This window comes from Aulostomus chinensis, chromosome 11 (genome assembly GCF_037954235.1).
Source record: "Aulostomus chinensis isolate RoL2024-O1b breed Wild chromosome 11, RoL_Achi_v1.0, whole genome shotgun sequence".
Taxonomy (NCBI): Eukaryota; Metazoa; Chordata; class Actinopteri; order Syngnathiformes; family Aulostomidae; genus Aulostomus; species Aulostomus chinensis.
In genome coordinates, this window is record NC_141330.1 from 7,333,591 (window position 1) to 7,360,630 (window position 27,040).

Here is a 27,040-nt window from a genome sequence, read left to right on the forward strand (position 1 = left end):
TACTGCTAACCATAAAATCCTGCTGGTTCCTCAGAAGCCCTGATGACAGGCAGAATAGCTTTACAGCCACAGGGATCTTTTTTTGGATCATGGAAAGGTGACACATGCCTTATTTGTACATTAAAACATTTGAGAATACTGATCTTTCAGTCAGTGGCCAAATGGATTTACATGATTACATCCACAGATCTCCATTGTCACAGGATTAAGGCCAGTAAATTGAAGCCGTGCGCACATCTATTCTCATGAGTGCGACTGAAGCAGCGATAAGCAGCCTCTCCATTAGTCTTGCATCAGGCTATGTGGTATTTCATGCCGTTTTATACGAGGTCACATTTATGCCATGTCTAATCCTAGATAATTACTGTCTAAAGACTATAAGCCATTTCAAATTGTGAAAGATGGTATTATAAGAGGCCCTCCATTATGTGGAACTCCAGTCGAAGCGTTGGTCTGTTTGCTTAAAACTGTGATAGCCTGATATTAAAAACATACAGGTATCAATTAGATGGAAGATATGGCGTGTTACATTCGCTCGCTGCGTAGGAGAGTTCAGAAAGAAACACTGACAACATGACCAACTGTTTTTCCAGCACAAGGGAAAAGCTGCTTTCTTTGAGTACTGCTAGATTGCCCTTCAGTGCCTCAATACAATGCTAACAAAACAGCTCTTCACATGAGAGCTACCACAACGTCTTTACCCTGGGTGGCACATGATATGTTCAAAATCTCTCTCTCTCTAGTTTTACTTGTCACATTGGCTGGCAATTTCAAGACATCTGTTTTGTTGAAAATGTGTGTGTGTTTAACTTAACAATGAGGCATCATGTCACACACTTGTTTCCACTAGAAACGTGCAGCAATTTCATCGTTCTTACGGAAAACAAACAAACATGCAAGTCGGTGTCTTTGTGCACGTGTTCTTCAGGGCAGCGGCAGCAACAAAGGGAACAAAATGCGTCTTTAGGGTAAGAATTGAAATCAACACCTTTTTTCCAACATAGTTAATAAAAACTAAACCTAATAATTCTCATGAAAGAAGGATTTATAACAGGGCTTTACTATTATTCCAATAAATTGCAACTGGAAAATCATAATAGTGTCTTATCATAATTATTCCCTCACTAAATGATAAAATGGGTCTTTTCAAATTTCCTAAAATGATCACATCGGACGTAATCACAGCCACTCTTGTCCGTCCAAGATTTACCTTGAAGAAAGACATGGTGGCACCGTCTTTGACCACACCGTACTCAATCTTGGTCTGCTTCGCGATGTCGTCAGCTGAGTCCACAGGTGAGTCCATTCTCTCCACAGTCAGGAAAGCTGCTAGATTAGCTGTATAGGATGAGATGATGATGAGTGTGAAGAACCACCAGATCCCGCCGATGATCCTGGTCGACAGAGCTTTGGGCATCAGTTCTGAGCCTGAAATCAAGAGAAAGAGATGACGGATTAATTGGCGAGTTATGTTGAATGTCAGTGAGCAAAGAGAGGGTTTGGTAGTTTAGCTCGCTGGCAGGATATGACCCTGACTTCTAGTGCCTTACTCACTGACTTGAGGCTTGTATATCATAATCCAACAACTAGAATCATCACGCTGTAGTTTGCGCACACAATGTCTGCCTTACTGAAAATAAATTATGATCCTATATTGTTTCCCATATTTTGTCCATGCGCAAGTCTTTTCAACAGGAACGATTTTCCAGGACAATGTGCACCTGCCATAAAACCAATTATGTTTTTACTCGATGTAACAAAATTTCCTCAAGGTTTTCCTGAGATATCTTGTTCATGAGACTGGGATGAATGTCAGGTCACAATGACCTTAACCTGCGACCAACAAAATCTTTTCAGCTCATCCTGAAGTCCAAGTGAATGTTTGTTTGTGACAAATTTGAAGAATTCCCTCAAGGCATCCCTGAAATATAACAAGAATCAGCACCATGCAGACGGATAACCTGAAAACATAACGCCTCCGGCTCTTGGCTGCTCTGAAAGGATGCATAAAATTTTGAATGCGGGATGTCTAAATCTAAGTGGTACAAATAACAACACAGTTTTCAAGTGAAGCTGTGACATACAAGTACAAAGGAGCAAAGTTTTGAGAGGCTCTTTCTGTAAGACATTCTAAATCACTTTATTACACCAGGTGTGATTTACAGGGTTAAAATAGACATAATTTCCAGCCGTGGGTCTGTTATGACATATTTAATCAGATTTACTGTCAGTAGAGTAAAATATATTACAAACAAATAATCTGCAAAATGTAAAACAGAAAAGTAAGATACCGTCAGAGTGACACCTCTGCATCACTCTTGACTTTGAGTGGTCCTCTGCAGAGCAATACTATGTTTACAATGGCTCACTGACTGGTGTTAAAGTTACTTTATATCTCATCTCTGACAACCTTTATAATACCCTTGGTGCTTCGTGCACTCTGTTACTTTACTGAGAAGATTTATGAGGGCAATTCTGAAGAGTAACAAGCCCACAGGAGGGGGGGCAGAGTGGTCAGCTCTTTAACCTCTTCCACCAAATTTGATTGCGTTTGTCCTTTGTGGTTTGACAAAGACTTTACATGGTTACAAACAAGGGAAGACGCTGCCATCCCTTAATTCACTATGACTCCACAGAGGGATGATCCAGATGCATTCTCTGGTTGCACTAAAATGACTTGAAGCGACGGGTAACTGAATTGAATTCCACACTACAGAGTGCTGTTGTCAGCAGGGAGGGGTATACGGCGCTGCATCAGATCACTCTAATAAATACAAAAAGTAGATAAGTCATACGGTGGCAGGGAAATAAAATGGTGTCAATATGCCGTGCATTTATTCTTACACCAGAAGCGATACCAACACTATTTCAGGAACCAAAACTTCCCATCGTTCTCAGTGACTGCAGTACGACTCCGTTTAAGAATACATTCCTGCCCAAGGCTACATTCTATAGGAAAAACTGACCAAAAGAGGGGGCTTTTAAAGCGCGGAATTATTATTTTACAACTGTATAGAGCAGCCAGTTTTCATGTATTTTTTTCTCTCAGCTAAGCTAATTTTTGGATCGAGACGGATGTGACTCGGGGAGAGGAAGTAATAAGAAAAATACACAACACAGTATTGTGTTTTTAACCTCAAACTGATTGCGGATTACTGAGAATACGGCTGGATAAAGACTACTTGGATTATACTGATGATGCATTTAAGAGTTTCTAAACAGACGTTTTTGGATCGTTTTGCTGTTGTTAGCTGTCCATGTCCATTAGCTTCGAGCTAACTATGCATGGCTGATTCTTCCTGTGTTCTGTTTTTGTGCAATCTTATGCTGAAAAAGATTGAAATAAGACATTTATTAGATAATGAAGAAGTAAGACAACAAAAATCAGGAATTCACCAACTTGAATCAACCAACATTTATTTATATGAGGGAACCAAGTTACAGCAAACAATCAGACATATGTTTGTTGTGAGCAAAAACCTACTGAGGACCACATTTGAAGTACAAAGTGTTTGCTTTTGCACCTTTTCATATTTTGTGTTCTTTGTGTTGTCTCTGACACCTCACTCCCACAGACAAGCTGGTAGATTTTTTTTTAAAATCCCCTCAAACACAACCATTTGCATTTTAAACATGTCAAGGAAATGGCTTCCGTCTCATCTGCTGTCACTGTGTTTGGCAGACAAGCACAGGATGTCTGTTTGTGTGACACCGACAAAACATACCTTGTTGCAAATACCACCGTGCTGCATGTGTCACAAGGTGATGTAGCACAAATGGGTGTCAGAGAAAGTCAGAATCGTTCTGTATCAGTTCTGTTCTGGAATAAGGTGTACGATTAAGATCGCTCTTAAATGGAAACTGCAGATTTAAAACCAGCATTTTATCCCCACAGTGTGAGCAGGATATATCAATGTTGCTTGTAGTCGCACATTGCGCCCACAGTACAAATCCTAATGGAGAATTCTCAACTGTTTAGTTTAATAATATAGGCAACTAACTAGCTCATTTTGTAGTGACTCTCCCGCTCTCTCCCCGGCACAGTGGTGATACACTCGTAGCCCTCTGCCTGCTCCGGCAAATTGGCAGAGCTGCTGTGCAGTTTCACAAGAGTGCTGCGGAGCTTCTGTGCCTAATGAATTGCTGAATGTGTTTGCTGTCTGACGGGCAAAGATCCACTGCAGAGTCTCACTAAGCCTCCTTGATTTGTCTTGTTACTCTGAGGTTAAGCATTTTATTACTTGGGTCTTTTTCCCGCACAGTCGTCTTTATTATATTATTTGTGGGCATTCATCACATGCTAAATTCTTTCCCTTGAGGAGGAACGCCCTCATTTCAAATGCATACATTTGCATTCAAACAAAACTCTGACGACAATTAATTAGTAAGTGATTTGTTTGACAGTTGTAGTAGTGACATATGGATTTCCTATAGCAGGTCACTCTCAGTTCAAGTTACGCAGCCTTGAAGACATCACACCAGACAGTTCTGGCGGGGCTGACAGCTGGCATTTGTCAAACATGTCCCCCAACTTACCCTTTTTGTCCCAACATCCTGAAAGCTCTTGAGCAGGGCCAGCCACTGTGTTATGGGGAAGTACATGCAGCAACATTCCCTATCCTCACCTGCCAATCTCTGACAAGTGTCTGGCACCTGCTCTCGCCTTTTTAAACAGCAGGTAGCTGACAACAGCCTTCCTTTGTCATGTAAGACTGAGCTCTGCAGTTGTTCATGACAGGTAAATGCCTTATGAAACAATCATGAAATGGAAATCACTGAGCTTGTCTGTTAAAGAGGCAGAAACTGAAAGCTAGCAGTGCGGAGAAGAAAGGGCAGGTGTGAGACTATTGTTCTGATTGGGGAGAGGGCGTGTGCACCGTCATACCTTGTTGCATTAAGGAACCCACTCCAAACCAGAAGCTGTTAAGCAGTGTGAAGTTGTTTTCCACCACATCTGAGCCGGGGTTACAAGGATGAGCGTCATACCATTCGTATGGGCTGAACCTGAGAAGAAGAAAACAATTTTAAAAAGCCGTTCTGTAGCGATATATTCTTCATCCTCTTTTTTTTTAAACACCGTTTCCCCCTCAAGTGGAGACAGAGAGCCATTCTAGGAGCTATTTTAGAGCTCGGAGGTTTGGAGAGGAAAGTAGCAGAACTATTGATAAGCGTACAAGAGCTGCAGTTAGCAGCATAACCTCAACGTGTACCCTTTTACCACTGCACACACTCGGAAAAAAAGCCAAGCGACCCTTTCTCATTGCAAGCAGATGAGGTGCATTCTGATTTTTGCTTGTTTGACAAAAGGGTAAACAAACAGTTCAATAGAAGCAGCATGGAGGGCAGTTCAGTGGTTACTATTTTTTTTCATCTTTTTCTCCAGTCTGTTCTTCAAGCTCAACAGACTGAACCGAGCACTGCTGAAATGAAGTCGGGTTGAATTTGTGGCTAAAATGAAGAAAAAAAAATGTAAGGAAATAACAAGCTTTTTATTGCCTCCATGGTATACATTTCTGATAAGGCATCGTATAGGGGGAGTGGAAAATGTTGGAGTTTGATCAGTACAGAGGTAAACACAAATAATCCCGGGGAGAGGCAATAAATACCCATGATTTTGGATTAAATGCACTTCAACCCCTTTCTGTTGTGGACAAAAGCCAGATGTTAGCAGGTTAGCCAGTCAGAAGTCTGTCAGAACATTAAAACTCTACAATGGAAGTGAGAGACGCTGCACAGGTGGTTGATAATTTCACTGAGTTCATCACATTGTCATCCCCTTAAGCTATTTTGTTGTTTACATGCAGAAGTATAACTGATTGACTTTTTGTCACATCAAAAACCTTTTAAATTCAACTGGTCCCGGTTAAGCCTTTACCTTTAAGAATCCACTCAGCTACTGCTTCTCAGCTTTATAGCTAAAGGTGACCAACGAGGCAAAAAATGTAATTTTTCAGAGGGTATAAAATGTCATGCTTGTGAATGTGAGGCATCCACGCTCCTCTTAAAGTCACGAGAATCCATAAAGCATGCATCTTTCAATTTCTCTGCCATTTAGTATGACGGTTGCACACCCTTTTTGTACGAGTCGTTTGCAGAGGGAGGGGCTCAGATACAACACGCTAAATGTCACTTCTTTCCCACTGTAAGATTTATTTGGATTGTATGAAAAATCGTTATCTGCCTCAGAGAAGCATCGGATCTTTTATCTGTTGACAGAATCTCCTCAAAATGTGGAATCCATTTCTTTGATGAGACGTACTATTAAGTGCTAATGAGAGGAAAAGCTGAATTTCTCTCACAAATCCAGATACGTAGCAACACAACAGTAGAGGCACCCAGTCAATCTATGAGTGGATATCATCAGTTCTGAAGGATCATGGCGAGAATAATCTGAAAGATTGAACTGCCTGAGATTTATACTGCTGAGGAGATGGACGCTCTTCAGTCTAATTACATGCTGCAGAGATATTTTGTAAGAAGTCAGGAGTATGTTTAATGACACACAACTGACGATTAATCATAAAACAGCTCCTATCTAGTAATATTCACGATCTCATTTAAACCAGCAGCGTCCAACTTTGGATGATGTAATAGATCCCCATTAAAACTCAGCCTAATTTTCCAATTCTATTCATCTCAAGTATGGTTAAAAATGCATTTCATCTGCTCATCAGGATGCTTCCAGACCAAAATGAGTGCCCCCTCCCTTTTTTTTTTTTGCTCACACATTAAATAGTTAGTGAAAGATAGTTGGTGAAAAATAAGAGAGGTCAAGAAGGCTTATATAATGGAGCTCCCCTTCATTCAAGAAGAAAACCATTACAATTGCAAAATACGTGACTTTCTTACTGAGTTCCAGAGCAGCCTTACAGAGAGAAAGAAATATTGTTTGGTCAGAAGGCACAATTTGTTCACCCTTGACGTTTCGCCAGTCCAGCGCAGGGCCAACACACATAGACAAACATTCACACTCACAGCCACGCCTACGGTCAAGAGTGTCCAGCTAGCCAAGTCCTCTCTTGATGTCATAGGACTGTGGGAGGAAGTCAGAGTACCAGGAGAGAACCCACACAAGCACAGGGAGAACATGCAGACTCCACACAGCCGGGGTTCGAACCGGAACATTCTTACTGTGAGGCCACAGTGCTAACTACTGCACCACCGTGCCACCCCCTCCGGAGTTCCATACTAGGGCTGAGCAATTTTATCGATTCTGCAATATATATCGATATTTTGTTTCCCCAGAGAGTATCGATACGTAAAGCCCCATTCAAATCCCTGTGTTCAGCAAATAGGTCTGCCAGACGCTAGTGTACAGCATTTCTAGTTACCCAGGCACCGACGCCTTTCTCATCCGGTTAGAGCTGAGAGATTGTGTCTGGGTATACACACAAGCTCCCTGAACACACTGACGAACAATGCCAGCAACATCAGTTGTGCACGCTGTGGTCACACACCACTATCATACCTGTTCAACACCAGGGAGCATAGCAAGGTACACGGCTTATTAAAAAAAAAATCAAATAACAGCAGCAATTTCGGTTAGTTTACTTTTAATATTTTCGGGGGTTTACAACTCAACCACTGGCCTCCCGTCGCCGTCTCTTATCTCTGCAGCACTGTTGTGAGCTAGCTAACCTGCACGGTGCCACGGCGCGTATGGGCAGGGCACATACGCAAGCACTGTCAATGCTATGATTGGCTGCGTAGCCGAAGTGAACCGTATCGTATCATTGGCTGGACAGCTGTCACTCACCGAGTCCATGCGCAGCATAGTTTTTTTTTGTTCGCTAAGAATGTGCGAGTGGTGCGCGAGTTTAGAGGGAACATTGGCAGAGAGTGAAAATCCAGCGCTTGCATACGTCAACGCAGATGTGTGGGAGCATTTTGGGTTCAAAAAAAAAAAGAAAGTGACAATTTGGACAAAAGTAAGGCGGTTTGCAAGCTGTGTCACACAAACGTTAAGTACTCTGGAAATACCACGCCACAATACCACCTGCGAGCCCACATAAAACGTCATCATCTGGACAAGGAAATGCTAACCGAGACCGAGCCCAAACCACGCAGGACAGTGATGGCGGTGGTTGCCATGAGTTCCCATCTTCTTCACGGAGGACGCAGAAAATTACGGAGTCCATTGCCTACTTTATTTGTCAGGATTTGCGACCTTATTCAGTGGTGGAAAACACCAGCTTTTGGTGCATGGTGAACGCGATGGAGCCCCACTATGCTATAGTCACCCGCGAATTGATTATTGGCTGCCATGGTTTATTTTTAGTGAACCTGGTGGCTAGACTGGCTCGTAGCTACCTCATATGTTCAGTATCAAGCTATAAAAGCTGCCAAAGAAGGCCCCTGGTTGCACTTAAACTCTCCATTTTTCACTTTACTTATTTGCACTCAGTTTAAATAAATTAAACTAATTTTCTCACCACATCTTTGATTCACTTTGTCCAGCAATCTGCCAGTCAGAGTCATATACTGTGTAATTGATGCTCTCAGTTCAATTAATTCAATCCAAGACAATGGAAAACTCTCAAGATGTCACCAGAAGCACTTTGTTAAAAAGATGTAAGTGTATTGAATTGTATCGTGAGCTGAATACTGTGTATCGTATCGTGAGATTCGTGTATCGCTACAGCCCTATTCCATACTGTCAAATCTACAATGAAAAAATAATGGAATAACAGGAGATCTTTCCAAGATGGTGGATGATTTTTTTTTTGTGTGTATCTTCCAAACTCTTGGGGTTGTCGAGAGATTTCATCAGCGTTCAAAGTCTGGCTGTCTCTTTATTTCAGCACCAGTGAGTTAAGCAATCAGATATCGGAAATGATTAAAAGTAAAAGTGCTTTTGCTCTCAATATTGGCTTGCCTTCCTGTTGTTTCCTGTGCTTTAAACTGTCAAATATACCCTTTTCATTGCAAAGGGTTTGTTTTCACATTCTCAGGGTTAAGTGGCCTTAATAAAATTTGCAGACAACAGCGAGACCTTGAGGCACTCCCTTCTAACGTTTCAATTATTTCCTCCCGTCTCATTTTATTTTTTACTTTAACGCTAAATTGAAAGTCATGGTAAAATAATATGCGATGGTGAAGTTGCACGGAAAATAAAGGAGGTTCTATACACATCCATACTCCACACAAACACCACAAATAAGAGGGAACTGTTTTTTCACGACCGGTACTTTGAGTGCAATTTGTGCACAATGCAACAGCTCTGATTCAATACCTCTGGTCGTCCACTAATTTTTAAAAAGGTTGTGCTGGCAAGCCATGCCAAAATCTTACTTCAGAGTGTATGCTGATCGTCCTTATACTAAGCGGTCTCCCAAAAAAAAACCCATCAACTGTCGGCCAAGAGAACGGCGCGCACACGGAGGAGGGGATTTGTAACCAGTCCGACATCCCGGCACAACATAACAACAGCACAGTGTTTCCAAACGGAGTCATATGATGGATGAGCTTTTAATCATGCCTGTATGACTTCACGTGCACACTCATCTAAAGTTTTAAGTGCGTCTGATCATTGTAAAATCACATTTACTTCCACTCTACATCACATTTCTATAAATGGTTCGTCACTACTGACACATGTAAAAATAAGGAAAACACACTTGCATGTTATACATCTGAGCATAAATAGGAGGAGATTTACAAAAACTCATGGTTTATGAACTTAATTATGCATGGATCCGATCACTCGTGTCATTTTCATCCACAAAATAACTTTGAGGGATAATGTATCTGTAAAGTAGTAATAATCCTAATTACTATTTGGAATCGACAAGTGAAAAAATCCACGATTTTGATTCGCTGACAGATTTAACTGCACGGTGGTGCAGGGGTCAGCACTGTTGTCTCACAGGAAGAAGGTTTGGTGTCTGAGTCCCGGCTCCAGCACGGGATCTTTCTGTGTGGAGTCTCCATGTTCTCCCTGTTCCTGCGTGGGTTCTCTCTGGTACTCCAGCTTCCTCCCACAGTCCAAAGACATCAAGAGGGGACGAGGCTGATTGATACTCTGAATTGACTGTAGGCGTGGCTGTGAGAGTGAATGGTTGTCTGTCTGTATGTGTTGGTCCTGTGATGGACTGGCGACCTGTCCAGGGTGAACCCCGCCTCTTGCCCACAGCCGCTAGGATAGGCTCCAGCCCCCCCACGACCCTTAACAGGAATAAGCGGAAGGAAATGGATGGATGACAGATTTAATGTTTTAGGGCTGTTTGGAAAGTAAGACCCACAGTCTCCTTTCACAATAAAAGTTGAATAAATATCTTATTCACTCCAACAACACAAAGTATGTGTCATTTGAAACGCTTTTTAAAATGATTATAATGCAATAATGTGTAACATGCTTGCTAATGCATGCACAGCGACACATATACTAATCAGTGTCAGGGAAAATTAATTTAAGATGAGGTCTATATGGCTACTTAACATAATATGAACTTTACATATTTCACATTTCATGCAGCAAAATGCTTCATCAACATGTTACATATCTATTTATAGTCTGCATTCAGCAGATTAGGAACTTTGATAAGTTTCTTCAGATGTATTCATGCCTTATGAGTTGAATAAATGAGGCAAATTAGATTATCTCCAGTCCTTATGTCCATTAAAGTGTCTGATGCAGTACAAGCTATTGAATTGTAGCATTTATTTCAATTTAATTTAACCTTTAGATATCAATTACCTCATGTTGCCATGAGACTAAAACAAAATATTTTTGAGAGCTTATGTGGACGGGCAGCAGGATGAAGTACAGAAAATACCAAAAGAAGACAAAATTAGTGATATAAATAAGGATAGAGGCATTTTCATTCATAAAGTGATGGTCTAAAATATGCAATGGTCAAATACGTCTACTGCGAAACATAATAACTATGGCACAGAAGCATTCAGGGTCAAGCCAAGTGCTGGTAGTTGTTGGTAACAACTTAGAAAGTTCAGCCCAGTTTTCAAGAAATGCGTCTTCTTACGGATCACCATATCCTGCTCACACGATGCACTTTTAGGTTAGCTTCTTAGCTATCTAGGCTGGCCTCAAACACATTCATACAACAATTTAAGATAATTTTGTACTTGTGTGAAGCCACTCGACTATTTGTTTGGTCTCACACCACCAAATGGTAATAGAAGTGTGCAGCTGTTTGCTCTCGAGCCTCCTTTCAAAGACGCTTTTTCTAGAACTTCCTGAAGCACCACTTTGCATGAGAAGCAGCAGGAAATACCAAAAATGATACTAACAGCATATTCATCATATTCATGACCAAAAACCCCCCCCCCCCCCTCCAAAAACGATGTATAAATGAGATACTTTTCAGGCAATCAGACAGATAATCTCAATCCACAGTAATTTTATGACTTATTACTGCCGGCAAGATAGTTTTTTTATGTAAGTGCTGATGATCCACTATCAATAGTCAACTCTAAGAAAATGTCATTTCAGGTGTGAATATATTTTTCTGATGAAGTGTACCTTTTTTCTAAATGCTGATCTAAAGGTGCATCACTTAGAGCTGCATCACCAATTCTACAGACGCTGCACAGAAAACAGCAATTGTCCACTGAGTGGCAACTCGAATGGAGGCTTTTCTTTATTCCTCCCACCACTGCCGGGTAAAGAGAACCCATACAGACATAACTGCCTTGATCACTACCCAGCAGCTAGCACAGTATGTGAAACTGGCTAGCGTACTCAATTCACAGCCTGCAGTGATAACAGAGTAAATGACTATGTCTGTCGAAAGACCTCATGGGGACATCAAGGACTGATAGGGCGACTTCCCCACTTACCGGGCAATGACAAAAAGGACACAGCTAACACCCAGGTAGGCCAAGAGAATGTATATCCATATGTCGGGAGTCATGGGGTTCAGGAAGGAGAAGAAGCCGTTGTTGGTGGCATTGGGTTTGCGGTACAAGATGCTGATGCCCATGCTCATGAAAGGTTTGGAGAAGTCGATGACCTTTTCACGCATGTAGGTGATGGTGAGGGGAGCCACCGCCAGGTCCGCCCTCTGTAATCCAAGAAGCCAACAGAAATAGACATTTATTATTAATTCACACACACCAGATGATGTACATCCAAACGCAGGTTAACTGTACTTTTCATCTAGTAGAAACACTTTTGGACTGAATTTTATAATACTTATTATCAGTATTATTAGAAAACGGTTGTCACATCACCCTCAGTTGTCTGTGGTTAAAGGTGCCATTTGTTAGGGGATGAGTGTTTACTCGCTAACCCCAACTTCCTGGTTCTCCGATTTGAGGTTTGAAACGTGATGCACTTGATTGTTGAGATCAGCTACAAGTCTGGTCATGTCCCCGTGACTGATATTATAACAGGGATGTTCGCTGAGGTCTGACGCATTCACTTAACAGTGCAATTTCGCCTCATTCTTCTAAATTAATTTGATTTTTAAATCAAATAGTGTTCATGAAAGACACAAATTATTATCGTTCCGTATTTCTGGATCGCCTCAAAATCCTGCGAGAAGCAGTTGCTACTTATCAGCCTGACTCTCCAACCATGACCCATGATTTCACGTTCAGGGTCAACCTGCTAGACTGTGTATTACAGTAATAAACTACAGACTATATGGGTACAGTAGAAAGCCTCATACAGACGACAAAGTAGAGAGCGAGATTCCCTTTGTTCGCTCCCTTTACGCCATCATTAGAATGGTTTGATATATAATTTGGGCTGTAACGTGTAGATCATTACCTGGACTGACCCTGCCTTTGAAATCACCCTCTTTGATGTTCTGGCTTAAGAATTTTTAAGTGTCTCAATCAAAAAAAAAAAAAAGAAAGAAAGAAAGATAGACCAAAATGATTTATTATTTTCACAAAAGAATGTATGTTTTGTTAGTTTGTTGTAAATATGAAGATGCGCAATAACTTACAGCTGTGACGTTCCTCGTGAAACTGACAACGTGAACCGTGTTATGATGATGCCTTTCAAACAAGGTAGACACATCATTTCAGTGGGTGAAAACAGATGCCGTCTCATCTACGGAGCAATTATCTGGTGCCACTAGACTGACATATGGGACCATACAGTATTCTGCCATGGACACAGACTATGAGTCCATATTCAGAAGGTTACCATTTACAGCGGCTGCCCTCTCCGGCATCATGGCTGGACAGAGGGTTAATGAAACCAGCTGCTGGGTTCACGCTTCAGCACCTCTTTCCTCTAATAAATGACACAACTCACAAAGAGAGGTATTCTTTACTTCCTACTTAGAGAGCAGAGAGAGGGGGAAGCAGTTTGTCCATAAAACACCTCACCTTACAGGTTCATCACAACATAAATACTGTGCTTGAGCCCTGTGGCTGTTGCTTTTTTTAAAAATCAAGTTCGGTTAATTTTTTTTAAATTTCCCTCTGTTTTGAAGTCAGTTACACTGTTTTAGACATCTTTTATTTGGTGAGTTCTTCATCTCTTATTGCAAACTTGTTGCAGGAATTGCTGCTTCTCTTTTCATGATCAACATATTACAATATTTTGAATACTTTGATTCTGAATTATTGAAATTTCACTCGGGGTAATGAAAGCCATATTCAAATATTATATCTTTCTTACTCTTATCAGGAATTTGAATTTGCTTCCATTTTTACTTGATCTTGTGGCAAGCAACACGGTGACTAAATGCACAACTGAAGGAGGTAAGTGAGAGAACACTACGTCCTGCAGTGCATCTGCTGCTTCTCTTAAACTATTCAAATTTGTACATCACATATTGTTCCCGCTGTTTTCTGCCGCCAGCTGCAGTTTTGAATCAACCTGCCAATCAGCCGGGAGATCGACCAGCATGCAATTCCAGATGTCCCTTCAGCGAGCTGATATACATGCTGCACACTTCCTGTTCTGCTTGCTGCTTAGACACACAAACTAGACACGAGCAAAATAACCTAACAGTGCCCTGCTGCGGGCCACATGGCTTGGTGTTATCTGGGTTTGCAGATGGTGGGCTTAGCAGTGTCTCCCTGCGGACCTCCTCACCTGATCACAGCCTGGAGGATTCGTGAGGTTGCAACTAACATGATCCATGCATTTTTAATCCACTGCCTTAACACTTAATGTACTTAGAATTTAAGGAGTTTGTCCTTTTTTTGTGTGTACCTAGACAGGACGAACTTGAGCACATCTGAATAGTTCATTTACAGATAGAGTCAATCTTAAAATTGCTTTGCAACTTTTATTGGGTTAGAAATATATTTTTTATAAGCTTAAATTTTAACTGTCTTTTGTTAATTTTTTTCATGTGAAATACATCGCGCATAAATCTTTATTTGCTCGTGATTCAGGCTAAAATTATATACGTCACACAACTACATCTTTTTCACCCCACAAAAACATTTGATCAATGTGCAGCGCGGGTTGAAGCTTCATCTTGCACCTCATTTATACAAATTAAAGTTGACAAAATATTAGGAACAGTTCTCTGTACAAACCTCTTCAGCAAACAGCACAACAAATTTGAATCGCCTAAAAAAAAACCACCCATTTAAATAAATCCATGTTTCTCAAACAGAATCGGTAAACTGAACATGATTTCTTGTGAAGGCTGTTGTAGTAGCAGAAACAGTTTGCTGAACTATAATTGTAGATAGCAGAGTGGGTTTGCAGTAGAAATGCAACGGGAATGCAAAAATGTCTGATTGGCACGTGCTTTTACACAACCCACAGAGAGGAGTGCATATGGAGAAAAACACCTACTTTTATGAATTTACACAAAGGGTTTATGGTGAGGTACACACAGTGTATTCATGAATCAAACAAGAAATTGCTATGTAAGTAGCAGGTCAGAAGAGATGCGGCACAGAACAGTGATTTACTCAAAGTGGTTCGGAAGGCGGGACAGAGACGTTTGGCGACAGTTGAACTCGTGCTCCCTCCAGCTACAGGTCAGCCCAGCACCGCCAGGTCAACCTGCTGCCTCCAATTACAATCAAACATACACTTATCCATCCACTTACAGGCACAGGCTGCCCTCAGTTACACAACAAACTAACAAATAAACAACAAGCTTTTCATTCAGACTTCGATCTGGGCAGCTCTCTGTGTTGACACAGAGGATGAAGGCTGGCTATAACCTTCCAGTGCATCTTCCGAAGCAAAGATTAATTACCATGACAGGAACAAATGATGTGCTAAGCACGCTATTAGCATTTGCATCACAGCATGATTAAAGTGATATCTATTGTGACTAAATCAAGTTTAACAAGGCCTGTTGCATCATTTAGCACCTTCTAAACAATGCCCTTTGGCACTGCAGTGGGTTTAACGTGGAGGAAAATAAAAGGCTGTACATTACACAACGCTAAATCGTTGGCGCTTGGCATCATTTCAATTTGTTATTTAAAAGCATCGGTTGCAAATTACATAATCCAAAACATGACAAACACGCACACGAATTTGCAGTTTTACTTGCTGCTGTCATTTCTGCTCTCTGTGACAAATCTCGATGAACTACAAAGATGAATGGTTACAACTGATTTTCATAAAGCGAAATCTTGTTCTCTTAAAACGACGTCAGTCAAACGATTTGTGTAATTTGGAAATGTAACTTTGATTTATGAGAGTGCTATATGTGAGCTGACAGGACGGCTGAAGCAGCCACGAGTTACAGCACCATTTTATCAGCTGCTGTTTTCCCTATTTTTACACCTCACACCATATCAAACTCTGGGATCCCTTTTCTTTGAGGTAAAGGCAGGGATACTCAGTAAACAGTCAGGTACCTTATCTATCTGCATTACAATTTAAGAGGTTATTTGAGAGTATTGTGAATCGAAATTTATACAGCTGCATTTTATTTATCTCTTTCTATTTGATGTCTACTCTGAAAATTCTTGCATTTAGTAAAGAACAGATATATGCTGGGGGAAAATAACTTCAATAAACATTATTTTCTTTCGATAGACAAAATATTGTCCAAACTTATTATCTTGCTGAAGCGATGACATGGTGTGTTTTTCTCTCCTGAAATCTGTAACCACAGTACACTCTTGCAGCAATCCGAGGTCAGACATGGACTTGCCGCAAAGTTTATGTTTCAGGTCTGCTGAATCATGATCAGCTTATCCGTGAAGACAGGGGTAAGGAAAGCACTAGACCGCAAAATAGAACAGACTTAAAATCCATGAAGAAAAGCCATGCATCCTCGGTCATGTGGTATGGAGCAGAAGAGGCAATAACTAGATTTTAATCTTCACCTCTGCTGTAGCAGCAGTAGATCTAAATCAGCGTTAAATATATGAGATGTCCTAAAAAAATGCACTTGAGCACAAATTATCTATCATCTCTGCCAATCTTCACCCAACAACTAATTACTGCTGCTCATTTACTTGTATTTATGCTCTGTCTAGTGGTTTCAATTGCTAAATATCACACATGTAAACCTCGCATTTTTTTCTACAAGGCTGTAAGATAATGAAGTGAGTCTCGGTTCCAACTTTACCTTTCCCTTTAAACCAAAGAATGGTCTAACACAAAGAGCACGTATGCTCTTAAATGATGGGGTCATGCATCTTCCATCTCTTGCCAGCATTTGCTGCCTTCAGTAATCCATTTGTTCCCCTCAAGGTTATTGTTATCAACATGGGTATAGCAAAAAGCTTGGATGAGGAAATAAAGTGCTGCAGTGGTAGCCCACCTTTCCCAACCCTTTCAGCACCAAGCCATTGACTCCTGCCATACGATTCCCTGCACTAAATGCCATTTAAGCTATTACAAGTTTTCAGCTGAGTACAGCGCTGACCCGATGGGGCTGCTGAGGACAAAGAGAGAGCACTTACAGGGACACTTAGGAAATGCCAGCAGAGAATTGCCACCATCACTTCCAATGTGAGGCTGTTTCATGGCCGCTGAGGCTTTGAGTTTGACATAGACGGCTGTGATTGCCCACTATGTCTCAGCAAGATGACTGCTATGTGTTCTTGTGCATCATTACGCAATGTCACATGCCCATCCCAGATCTCTGGTTAATCCAGCAGAAAGAAGCAAGGTTTCTCTCACTTGTAACTTTTAGGCAACCTTGATATAATTGTGCCAGCTTTGAAGGCTTTCTGTCATATGCTCAATTAAATCTATATTGCAGTTAACATGGAAGAAGTCATCCAGTTTTCTGTTGTGTTTTTGTAAGTGTATATGATGATGTAAAACAGCAAGAGTTTATGGTGATGTTGCAGGGATGACGTATTTTTATAGGCCAGCCTGAAAGTTAACATCGCTACGGATTCCAAGTTTATTTCAGAGGCGTACATACAAACGCACGGTTAACTTTATGCTAAGGGCAAACTACAGCACTGATGCATGACTCCAGTGTGACCACAATGACTTGTCTTGTTATAAACAGACATTTTTAAGACATAGACGCACTTCAGATTTCAACCAGTTTGGCTCTTGCAATTGTGGTCAGTAGCTTGACAGCGATAGAGATAGAAGTTGGAAGACATTTTTACATTTAGAGAGATTCATGCAAGTGGTTGCAACTTGTTTTCAGTCAATGCTAACCAAATTCCAAGCTTCAGCGTCTTTGGGTGCATTAATCTCATCGAACTGTTGGCATTCTGAGACATTCCTTCAAGTTAAAAATGTGAGGCAGAAAAGTGAACATTAAAACTTACATGCTCTATGAGTTCCCTGATCATGCCATTCCACTGGCCCTTGTCATCCTGAGAGCCGTATTTCCCATCAGGCACCAGGCGGATCTCATAGGTGAAGCCCAGGATGTTGGCCAGCTCTTTGAGCAAGTCGATGCAGAAGCCTTCGAAGCGGTCGTTCCCAACCAGTGCCTTGTCAGACTTCTTAAGCATGACGTATGGCTCCTCCTGTATAGACCCAAAAGATCAAATGAAAAGCAATGGCGAAGTCAGCTTTTACAATTTGTTTCAGCACATACACCTAATTGGAGCGAAGTGATCTGAGCTGATGAGTCCTCGTTGCATTTTACAAGCAGTGACAGCAGACTCAAGTTCCGCATGCTGATACAGAGGATTCCAATATGTAAGAGGGCTGAGGTATTTTCAACGGGGATGTATTAGCAAAAGTAAGCTTTGCCTGGTGTTTTCTAGTGTCCATCCAAGATGAATGTTTGCACTATCAATGTGCCTGCAGGATTGAGCAAACTAACCCCACCGTCTCCCCTACACTGGTGTGCATTGACCTATATAGCTGGTGCACAGGTCGGTTCATTTTATGGTCAGGTAGCTGACTCTCTTTACTGGCCAGTAATATCCTGGCTGGCTGCTAATAACTTGGGCTGCATAAAAGCTTGATTAGGAACAGAATGCAGCAGTGAAATGGAACATGCTCGCAATGTTGCCTTCATCAATTGTCACCAACCCCCAAAGCAAAGGAGCAGATGCCTGCAGTGACAATGACTAACAAAGAAGCTCATAAATGATTTCCTTTATGTGGTGCATTTTACCATTTCCCTGCCTGATAGACTTGCATATCCTGCTGTGCATTTTAAAACATACTGGTCCATTTATGCAGGAGCTTTAAAACAATTTATTACCTTCAATAGCCAGGTACATAATTTACAAACTGAGCTCAGATGCCGAATAATTGATTCAATAGTGAAGGTGACCCTCTCAATTTACGCTTTTCTCTCCTGCAGCTTATGTAACACAAAGTATGAAGATAATATCAAGAGGGCAAAACTGTTTTGCAAAGAATAAAGTGTTTTTCAGGAGGAATAAATTGCATATATGTGGCATGCAGACACTGGTTACACTGTATGCTGTGTGCACGGACTCTTCAATGGGTTTAACTAAGCCAACATCAAGAAAATCTATTTCATAAATAAGTAAAATGCTTAGAAAAACCCACAGTAAGTGATCTTAAATTGTTTGCTATCAAAATATGAAGCCACTTGGACACTACAATTAGGACAGTCTCTTAAATAAATAACAAGTTATGAATACTTGATGACAATGCATTTAGAGAGCAAGTGCTTCGCCACAAACTTTACTCAAGTTGTCCAATTAACTTGATCAAAAAGTTTGCATGTTGAGGGAAAAAGTCATTACCATCTGTTTCTAGCCTTCCAATTCTTGCTATTCCCCAAGGTTTGGACTCAAATCAAAGTGTTTATACCAGCTCTACCCTCGCAGTCGCAGCATGGGTGTGCATAACGGAAAGAAGAGGGAGGTGGGCCTGCGCAGAGACATTACAGGCAATGGAGTGCAAACAATTAATGTAAGGGGGAAAACACATTAAGTGCCTTAATCTCTTCGAGAAAGTTATCACTATAAAGCTGTCAGACGTCTTGTTCATGCATCACTGAAATCAGTTTGAAGCGATGTTATTACCCTAAGAGGAGAGATTGATATTAAAGTTGAAATTCTCTTCACCAATTTCAAAGTAGACAGTTTTATGACCTTAAACTAATGATTCCCAACGAAATAGCAAATCAGTGAACATGTCAGAAATATTCAAACGCACTTGAAGTTTTTTAGGAAACTTAAAATGCAATTGAGACACTTGATCTACATGCTGAGAAATGCATAAAACTGCTTCTTTTTTTTTTTTTTTTTTTAAACACTGACATCAGCAAAACCTAGCAAGTAGCATAGTACGGTACTTCAATGTTCCACCACCTAAACCCTCGTTCCATTTATGTTCTTTGAGGAAGAATTAACAGAGATACCACATGCCTGGTGGGCACGACCACACTAGTCATAATTATAACATTGAGGTCTATTCCGATGACAGTATTGATTGTAACTTATACTGTATGTCCTAAACAGGTAGATGGGAACATGTTTGTCAGAAGCTCCCTGATACAATCGCTCAAGAAAGACCCTGACGTCCATTGACAGCAGTGAGTCTGAACACATGGGATCAAATTAACGTGAAGCTACTGTAAAGGGGGGGAGAGATCACCTAGTTCCTTCTGTCTGAAATTATGTATTCTCCGGAGAAATGTATTATGTTATACAACCTCTCTCGTAAATGCTAAACGTCTCCCTGCTTATAAAGAAGTGACATGATAAATGATCCACACTGCTACTTTAACTCCGTCAGTCAAACTTTCAGTGTGGTAGATTATCACACTGCTTGATTATAGATGAGTAGATTTCTTTGACAGGTGAAATGTCATCATTGGATTTTATAGGTAACATCAGCTCCATGAGTTGGCCAAAGAAAAAGAAAAATCTTCTTTTTACTGTTTTACAACCAACTGGCAGTAAAAGAAGGACACTGCAAAAGGGTCTGACTTACGAGGATGGTGGTGATGACCAGGGAACGGTTAGCCAGAGAATCAGTGATGTTCATCCCTTTCCGCTTGGGCACTTCGGTGATGTTAAGACCTCCCGACGCACTCCACTTCCCCACCTGTAGACGATGAAAAGCATGTGGTGAAGTGTTCTGTGTCTGTTGGTGGACTTTGACCCCTGCAGACTCCCCAAGCCAGGTTGATCACATCTCTGGTAGCGTGAGATGATGCGCTTAGTCACTTTATATAAACAGGACTGGGAGTTTTGGAAAGCTGGAGCAAGTCATTTTTTTCCCAGCTGTTTCTCACCCCAGGAAATGGGAATATATCATTAAACCAAACGTATGGATGGAAACGGGAAAGGAAGAGGTGATGATGTGTCACAACAGTTCAAGATAAGGTCTGCAAACGGGCATGGAATGTATTCTCTGACAGTGGGACCGAATGAAGGCCCAAAAAAAACCCCTCAGAAATATTATTGCTGGTACAGTATGCACTTGTAATAAGACGTCATCAGATGTGGATATGGTTCAGCATCTAATTGATTAACTAAGTTCTTAGATTCCGCCGAATTTCATCAAAACCTTAACCGTACACATCATGATCATGTTAACTCCTTCGGGGAGGTTAAAAATAGCAATCTTAAAATGAATAAACGTACAGGATGGTGTGCCAGCAGGATTACACGACGAAAGTCAATTTTTAATGCAGTCTAAGTAAAATAAGCCACATACAGAGAGTTACACATGTGAGAAACCCTCTGGCAAAAAGCTTGTGGAACATATCATTAACACAAATCGTCCTGTGGCTGCCGGTAGCGATCTGGGTTTGTGACCTGAGCCCTCCACCAAAGCCTCCTCCCACTCCTCCAGATGTCTAACGACAGATGCAGCTTTAAATATTCACCACGTTTTGTTTTTGAGGTGGCTCCACTTAAAGACACACGACCCTGCACAAAAACCATGAAAAGACTCTTAATGTCCTCCTCGTCTAATCCAGCGAGAGGCATATGCTCGAATTTGAAAAGAGCATTAGTTACAGCTTCTCACACAGCTAAAGTGAACTTCAGGAGACAGAATTAAAAATATCTGTGAAGGTTTTCCGGTTTACAAAATTCTTTCTAATTGTACCCAATTACAATTAGCTCAATTCATTAAGCATGATTAGCCAGAAGACTTGGTTCAAAAGTGACTTATTCATGCAACCACAGGAAGAGCATTATATTTATCTCACCCTCCTGAACATGCCGGCACTGAGAGAGAGTGGCGCTCCGAGAACCTGTTCATAATTCCATCATGAGCTCAAACTTGAGCTAATATTCAATTACAACGGATTAGTTGAGAAAAGTCCACATCTTAACAGGCTCAAACAGTTAAAGCCGATTCCATGGATATACGAGAGAGAAAAGAATCAGCGAGCCGCAGCACATTGCTGGAACAACATTAACATGCTGGAGCATAGGATTTGTCAGACACAATGAAAAGATGCTAATGTGGCATCAAATATTTTGCAAAGATGACTGGGCTTCAACTTAAATGACCGCACAGATGACAAAATGCCAGAGAAAGAGAGAAGAATCAGTTCAAAGCAGGAGCGTCCCATTCTTTAACCGAGGGGTTACAAGATGAAAAGCCCCTGCTATTACATAGTCTTGAGCCTTTAGGGAGTACTTGAAGAAGTCATAATGAGACTTATGCCTATTTGATATATTCATAATGTATGAAAGCCCCCTAGAAAAGAAAGGCTGTTATAGTCCAGGGGGTACTTTACCTTCTAGTGTAATAAAATAAGTTATACATTACAACCTTTTAGTCCCCCCCGCCCCCCTTTTTTTTAAACATATTTATACAGCTCATTACCACCAAACAGCATTTTGGGCATTACGTAAAATTATCATTAAGAGAGGCGGCGATTAACACCCTAATGTGTACCCTATTCCAATTTGCTTTATGATCCACTAACTTATGCTTATGTTGAAACAGCCAATTTGCTTCCTTGTTAGGAGGTAAATGATTCTGTAAAATCTGCATTATCTGTTCCACCAAAAACAATGGGTTACTTTTTTTTTTTTTTTTTAATGGTATAGTCATCATAGAATGTTCATGTTATTAGAAGACACATGCATCAAAGAGCTGTGTATAAGCAGTGCAGGTTCCTCTTGGGTTTTTAGTTGATTCCAACAAAGAAAACTTTATAAGAACAACTTTTTTCCTTTTCTTACCTTTTCAAGTCCGTCCTCCTTTAGACTTATGATGTCCAGGTCGAAGTCTGTACGTAAACCTGTTGTCTTGTTGAAAGACAGTCTCCCTGTCAAACCATCCCAATGGGACTGAAAGAAAACAAAAAAACAAAACGACATAATAATCTACATATTTATATCCACAATCAAATTACACATTCAACAACAATAATACAAGTCTTTCTCAGCTGTATGTCATGGAACCAAAGCAGCAAATGCTTAAATGTACATTTAGGACTTACAAGGACTTACAAAATAGTGCAAATTTGCATGAGGGGAATAAAGCATTTTACCAAGAGCAGCTTAGCTTAGCTCAGGGCATAGGGACACCCGATGAGGGTGCAGGTAATGTGCTGACAACACAGTTTCAGCAAGTTACTCGTGTGCTGTATGAAAGAAGTGTATGTTAAAAAAAAGTGCTGGATGCTGAGAAACTGCTCTGTTACATTTTTACACCAGTAGGAGGCGTAGGGGTTTCCGCGGGTGAGTGTACACCTGGAGCTGTTCAAGTCCAGACAGGTATCTCCTGTCTACCTGGAATAAATAAGCCACTGTGTTCCGCTAACTTCCTTTCAATCGTCTTTCACCAGAATCACATGTTGCCCACACCTTCTGTTGTACACAACGACTAGTAATTACACAAACGTTATATGATTGAGGGTTTCTCAGGAAGCACCATGGCAACGCAAGTTCCAGGTCGTCTTTGATGTCTTCCACTAATTGGCTTGGCAAGCCATGGCGATTAGTATGTGCAGCAACTTTAAGCAGCCATGACAGTTGAATTTTTGGGACATTGGAGTGTTTCACCTGGTTGTAAATCCCAGTATTCAAACATTTGAGCTATCTTAATCGTGTAGTTAATTTAAATACCCTCTTCACTGAAAGCGAAACCATCTCTCCACTTTGTGCCCCAAAAATGGAACTCCCACAAACATTTATGCAATACAATCAGTTAAAAAAAAAAATATTTGTGTCCACCTTCCCAGCACTAATTTAGAATGTTCACATAAAGTAAATCCCAGCGGTAAAAAAAAAAAAAAAGGTAAAAAAAATGTTTTTGTACATCTGTAAATCTGGCCCTACACGTACATCCAACACACTAATCCTGCAATAAACCGGGTGGTTTTGAAGCATTTACAGAGTTCCAGCACATTACTTATATATGTGTAAATTTATTTAAATGTTTCAACCCCTTATTTTTGCTGATCATTGTGTTTAATCTAAATGCATCAGCTTTATATCATGCATTGTAAAACTGGAAGCAGGGAAACTATGAGAACCTTTTTTTCAATCTATAAAATAGAAAGAAAACAAAAGGTATACTTTCCATTCGTATCATCACACAGTGTCAGGCGTGTTTGTTTCATTCTCTCAAGGTTCATTCACTACTTTATGATGTTGTTCCATCATACTAAGTTATAATGTGCAACACATATTTTGTCGCACCAATTGTAGAACAGAAATGCGTGTGGCAATTTTTTTGGGCAACTGTACAGCATGACAACAACATTTAACAAATAAGCACAGCAAGGTGCTGTCAACAAAACATGCAAATGCACTTAGCTCACGCCACATCACCCTCTATCTCTCACTGAGAGGAAATTCACACCACACCCACACCCACACACACACACCAAAAGACCAAAAGCTCAGAACAACACAAACCGTCCAGGCTGCATTTCCTCTTTTTAATTACATTTTACATCTCAACGCCTCCAATCCCCCTCCCAGACTACAGTTAATTAACAACCATCTCTTTTTGCCTGATTGCCCTTGAGGAAGAAAAACACATAACTGCCCCCGTTACGATTTCCTGATAACCACAACCTCCAAAGACACAAACAAAGATGTCGTTGCTGCTACATACCTGTTCACCCCCCCAATGCCAAGTGAGGGACTCTCTTCCAGTTCTTGGGGGTTCCTACCTGACTGTTCTTGTTTTTGTCTGTTTAATTTGTTTAGGACTTTCATTATATGCCACGCCAGTGTGTGTTCTTTGAAGACTGTTTACGAATTTCATTTTATGTGTTAACTTTGTTGTCTGTCAGTACAAACTGACTTTGTATGTCACTCATTCAGGCAGTCTGTAACTCAGGCGTTAGCTCTCTAATAGGTCGTGGTAGAATCCATCAATCCATCATCGTGAGTCGAGCAGCAGCACTTTTCTGATATTTAAAATCCAAACTGTGTCAAACCTACAGGCTATAGCTCTCTCATTGCTTCCCTTTTGCTTGCCAGGACTTGTCGTGAGAAGATCGAAGCTTCAAGGAGAAATTTGTGGCACTGAGCTTTTCCAAGCCCCCTCATACTTCATTCCATCTGGCCTATCGCCACCGAGGTGGGTGGCTCGTTCAAACAGCTCTGATTCAGGGAGTGACATAAATGCCTCAGCCATATCAAATCCAAAGAGCCAATTCGACCTTCAGAACATGTCAGACGCCTCTCTTGATGCAAGCGTAAATCAGAACCCAGCAAGTGTTTTACAACCGAGCACAACATTGTTGTCCTTACACACGTTTGTATAAGGACGACATGATAATCACTAGCTTTCATCATGACTGCTACATATCGTTACCATAGCTGCTCAATTAAGACACATTAAAAGGTAGAAATGGTTGAAAGCCCTAGCTGGGAAACTTTGCCTCTGTAAATAAAGATAACCAATATTCATATTCAACATGGAACTACAATAGACTAATTAATAATAATGGAAATGAAATATGATATGAAAAAGACCAGGGAGCTACACCAGCTACACACCCACCAACGGAGGAGCTGCTACGATGGACGCAACCAGACTGATCTGATTCAGACCTCAAGGTACTGGCTCCCTTCCTCATTTACAAGGCTGCAGACATTAAAGGAGCAGCAGGGACAATTTGTTAGAGAGCCCAAGTACAGAGCAGGCAACGTGGACTTCTCCATTTATCAAGCGTGTAGTGGCTTTCTGAGTAAGCCATGACAACTCTACACCCCCACCACCCACCCACCAACCTCGATGATCAGAAAAATCAAGTCACAGTGTATAGCGTGCAGCTCTGCCTAGCTGGATTGGCCAAGTGAGACAGCATTGGCAGAAGGTGAGATGAGACAAGACATAACTTGGTGACAGTGAAGATGGTGGCTGGCAGAAACCCTCGTGTTTTATTGTGTCGGCGTTTAGAGCGAGACACAGACGTGGAGCCCCGCATACACCTACGCAGACCAGTTCTCCAAAACAGAAGGCGAAGGACCACAGTTGGAAAGAATTATATCTCGCATTACTTGTACAGCTCAATAATAATACTGGTTCCCTGTGTTATCAGCAAAGTGAGCTGAGGAACAACAGTTGTGAATATTAGCTGTGTTTCTGTGGTAAATTCTGCTCTCTGAGGGAAACCAACTGCTAAATGGGAACCTCCGAGCAGAAGTGATGACCATGGGATTCAAACTCCTTATCTGCCTGTATTTTTCTCTAGAGATGGCCTTAATTTTACTACTGCTTACCACTCAAGAAATACAACACATTTTAATGACATATTTGTACAATATCTTATGAACAGTTAAGTGGAATTATTTGTGTATAACTCTGCGACTGTCCAGCACCACCACCAAAATGTGCACATGTGAAGCTTTAGCCGAGGGGCTCATAGTAAAAGTCACTCCTAAACAAGAGCTAGTGACAGACACTAGCATCCAGGGTTTAGGGCCTCCCTGCTAAAGTGTCTGATGTTGAGGGCACGGTCAATGTGAGACGTGCACGTAATACAGGTTACATTTGTGCTTGAAGAACCTCAAATAAACGGCAGAAATGAATTTTCTTCCAGTGGAAAATTCGACATCCACCACAGTGATTTGACAAGGCTGCAGTCAAGGTCTGGTTAAGCACAGGCTCAAAAACCTCTTGGTTATGGTTAGGTGCAGACTGTGGTTGTGGTTTATTAAAAAAGTCTCAGGGAAACCTATATATATTGTCACATAATGCTACATTATATTGCTCCTGGCTCACTAATTTGAGGGTCACATACAAACTATAGTGAATTAATTTTCATTGGTATAAGTGCCACCAGAGCTTGAGAACATTCTTAGCTCTTTGCATCCTTGAACTACAGGCTAGATGAAGAGTGGGTGCTGTTGTCAAAATGAGCTTCGGGGGTCACCTTGCATGTCTCCTCAATCATGTATATGGACTACATTAGGGGTCCCAAACGCTGACCCGCTCTAACCTCTCTGTGCTACCTGCTGCTCCCTTGCCTCTCTCATTGGGGGTAAAGTGCAGGGATGGCAGTAGTACAGTCCGACAAAAGGATTACGCTTTTAGTGGGCTGCACAGCTCAGCCGCAATGACGACTTACTCTGACTTGAGGGAGTGAGACAGTAGCACACAGAGAGAGTTTGTCCCACCGCTACCACAGTGAAGCTTCTGTTAGGAGGCCCATGAAGCTCGCTGGTGAGCGGATAGCATATATAATGCTCAGCACTAAGGTGGATTAAACACAACTACTGTCATTCAGTCACAGAGACCTGTTCAATGTGGACAGAGAGGCCAAATGCGGATTTTTCTACAGACATATGATTG

The 27,040-nt window shown here is 41.1% G+C and overlaps 1 protein-coding gene across 3 annotated transcripts in view; it reads right to left on the bottom strand.

The window, feature by feature from the left end:
• The window catches only part of grik3 (glutamate ionotropic receptor kainate type subunit 3), a 98,428-nt gene that overhangs the window by 9,015 nt on the left and 62,373 nt on the right, over positions 1–27,040 (bottom strand). For all 3 annotated transcript variants that reach the window (XM_086218024.1, XM_086218026.1, XM_086218025.1), the window contains exons 8-13: positions 22,465–22,572; positions 20,249–20,362; positions 17,647–17,850; positions 11,800–12,023; positions 4,886–5,004; positions 1,211–1,428 (exon numbers count right to left, since the gene is read on the bottom strand). In XM_086218024.1, the coding sequence (XP_086074150.1) occupies positions 1,211–1,428; positions 4,886–5,004; positions 11,800–12,023; positions 17,647–17,850; positions 20,249–20,362; positions 22,465–22,572 (987 nt within the window). The remainder of the gene's footprint in view (positions 1–1,210; positions 1,429–4,885; positions 5,005–11,799; positions 12,024–17,646; positions 17,851–20,248; positions 20,363–22,464; positions 22,573–27,040) is intronic.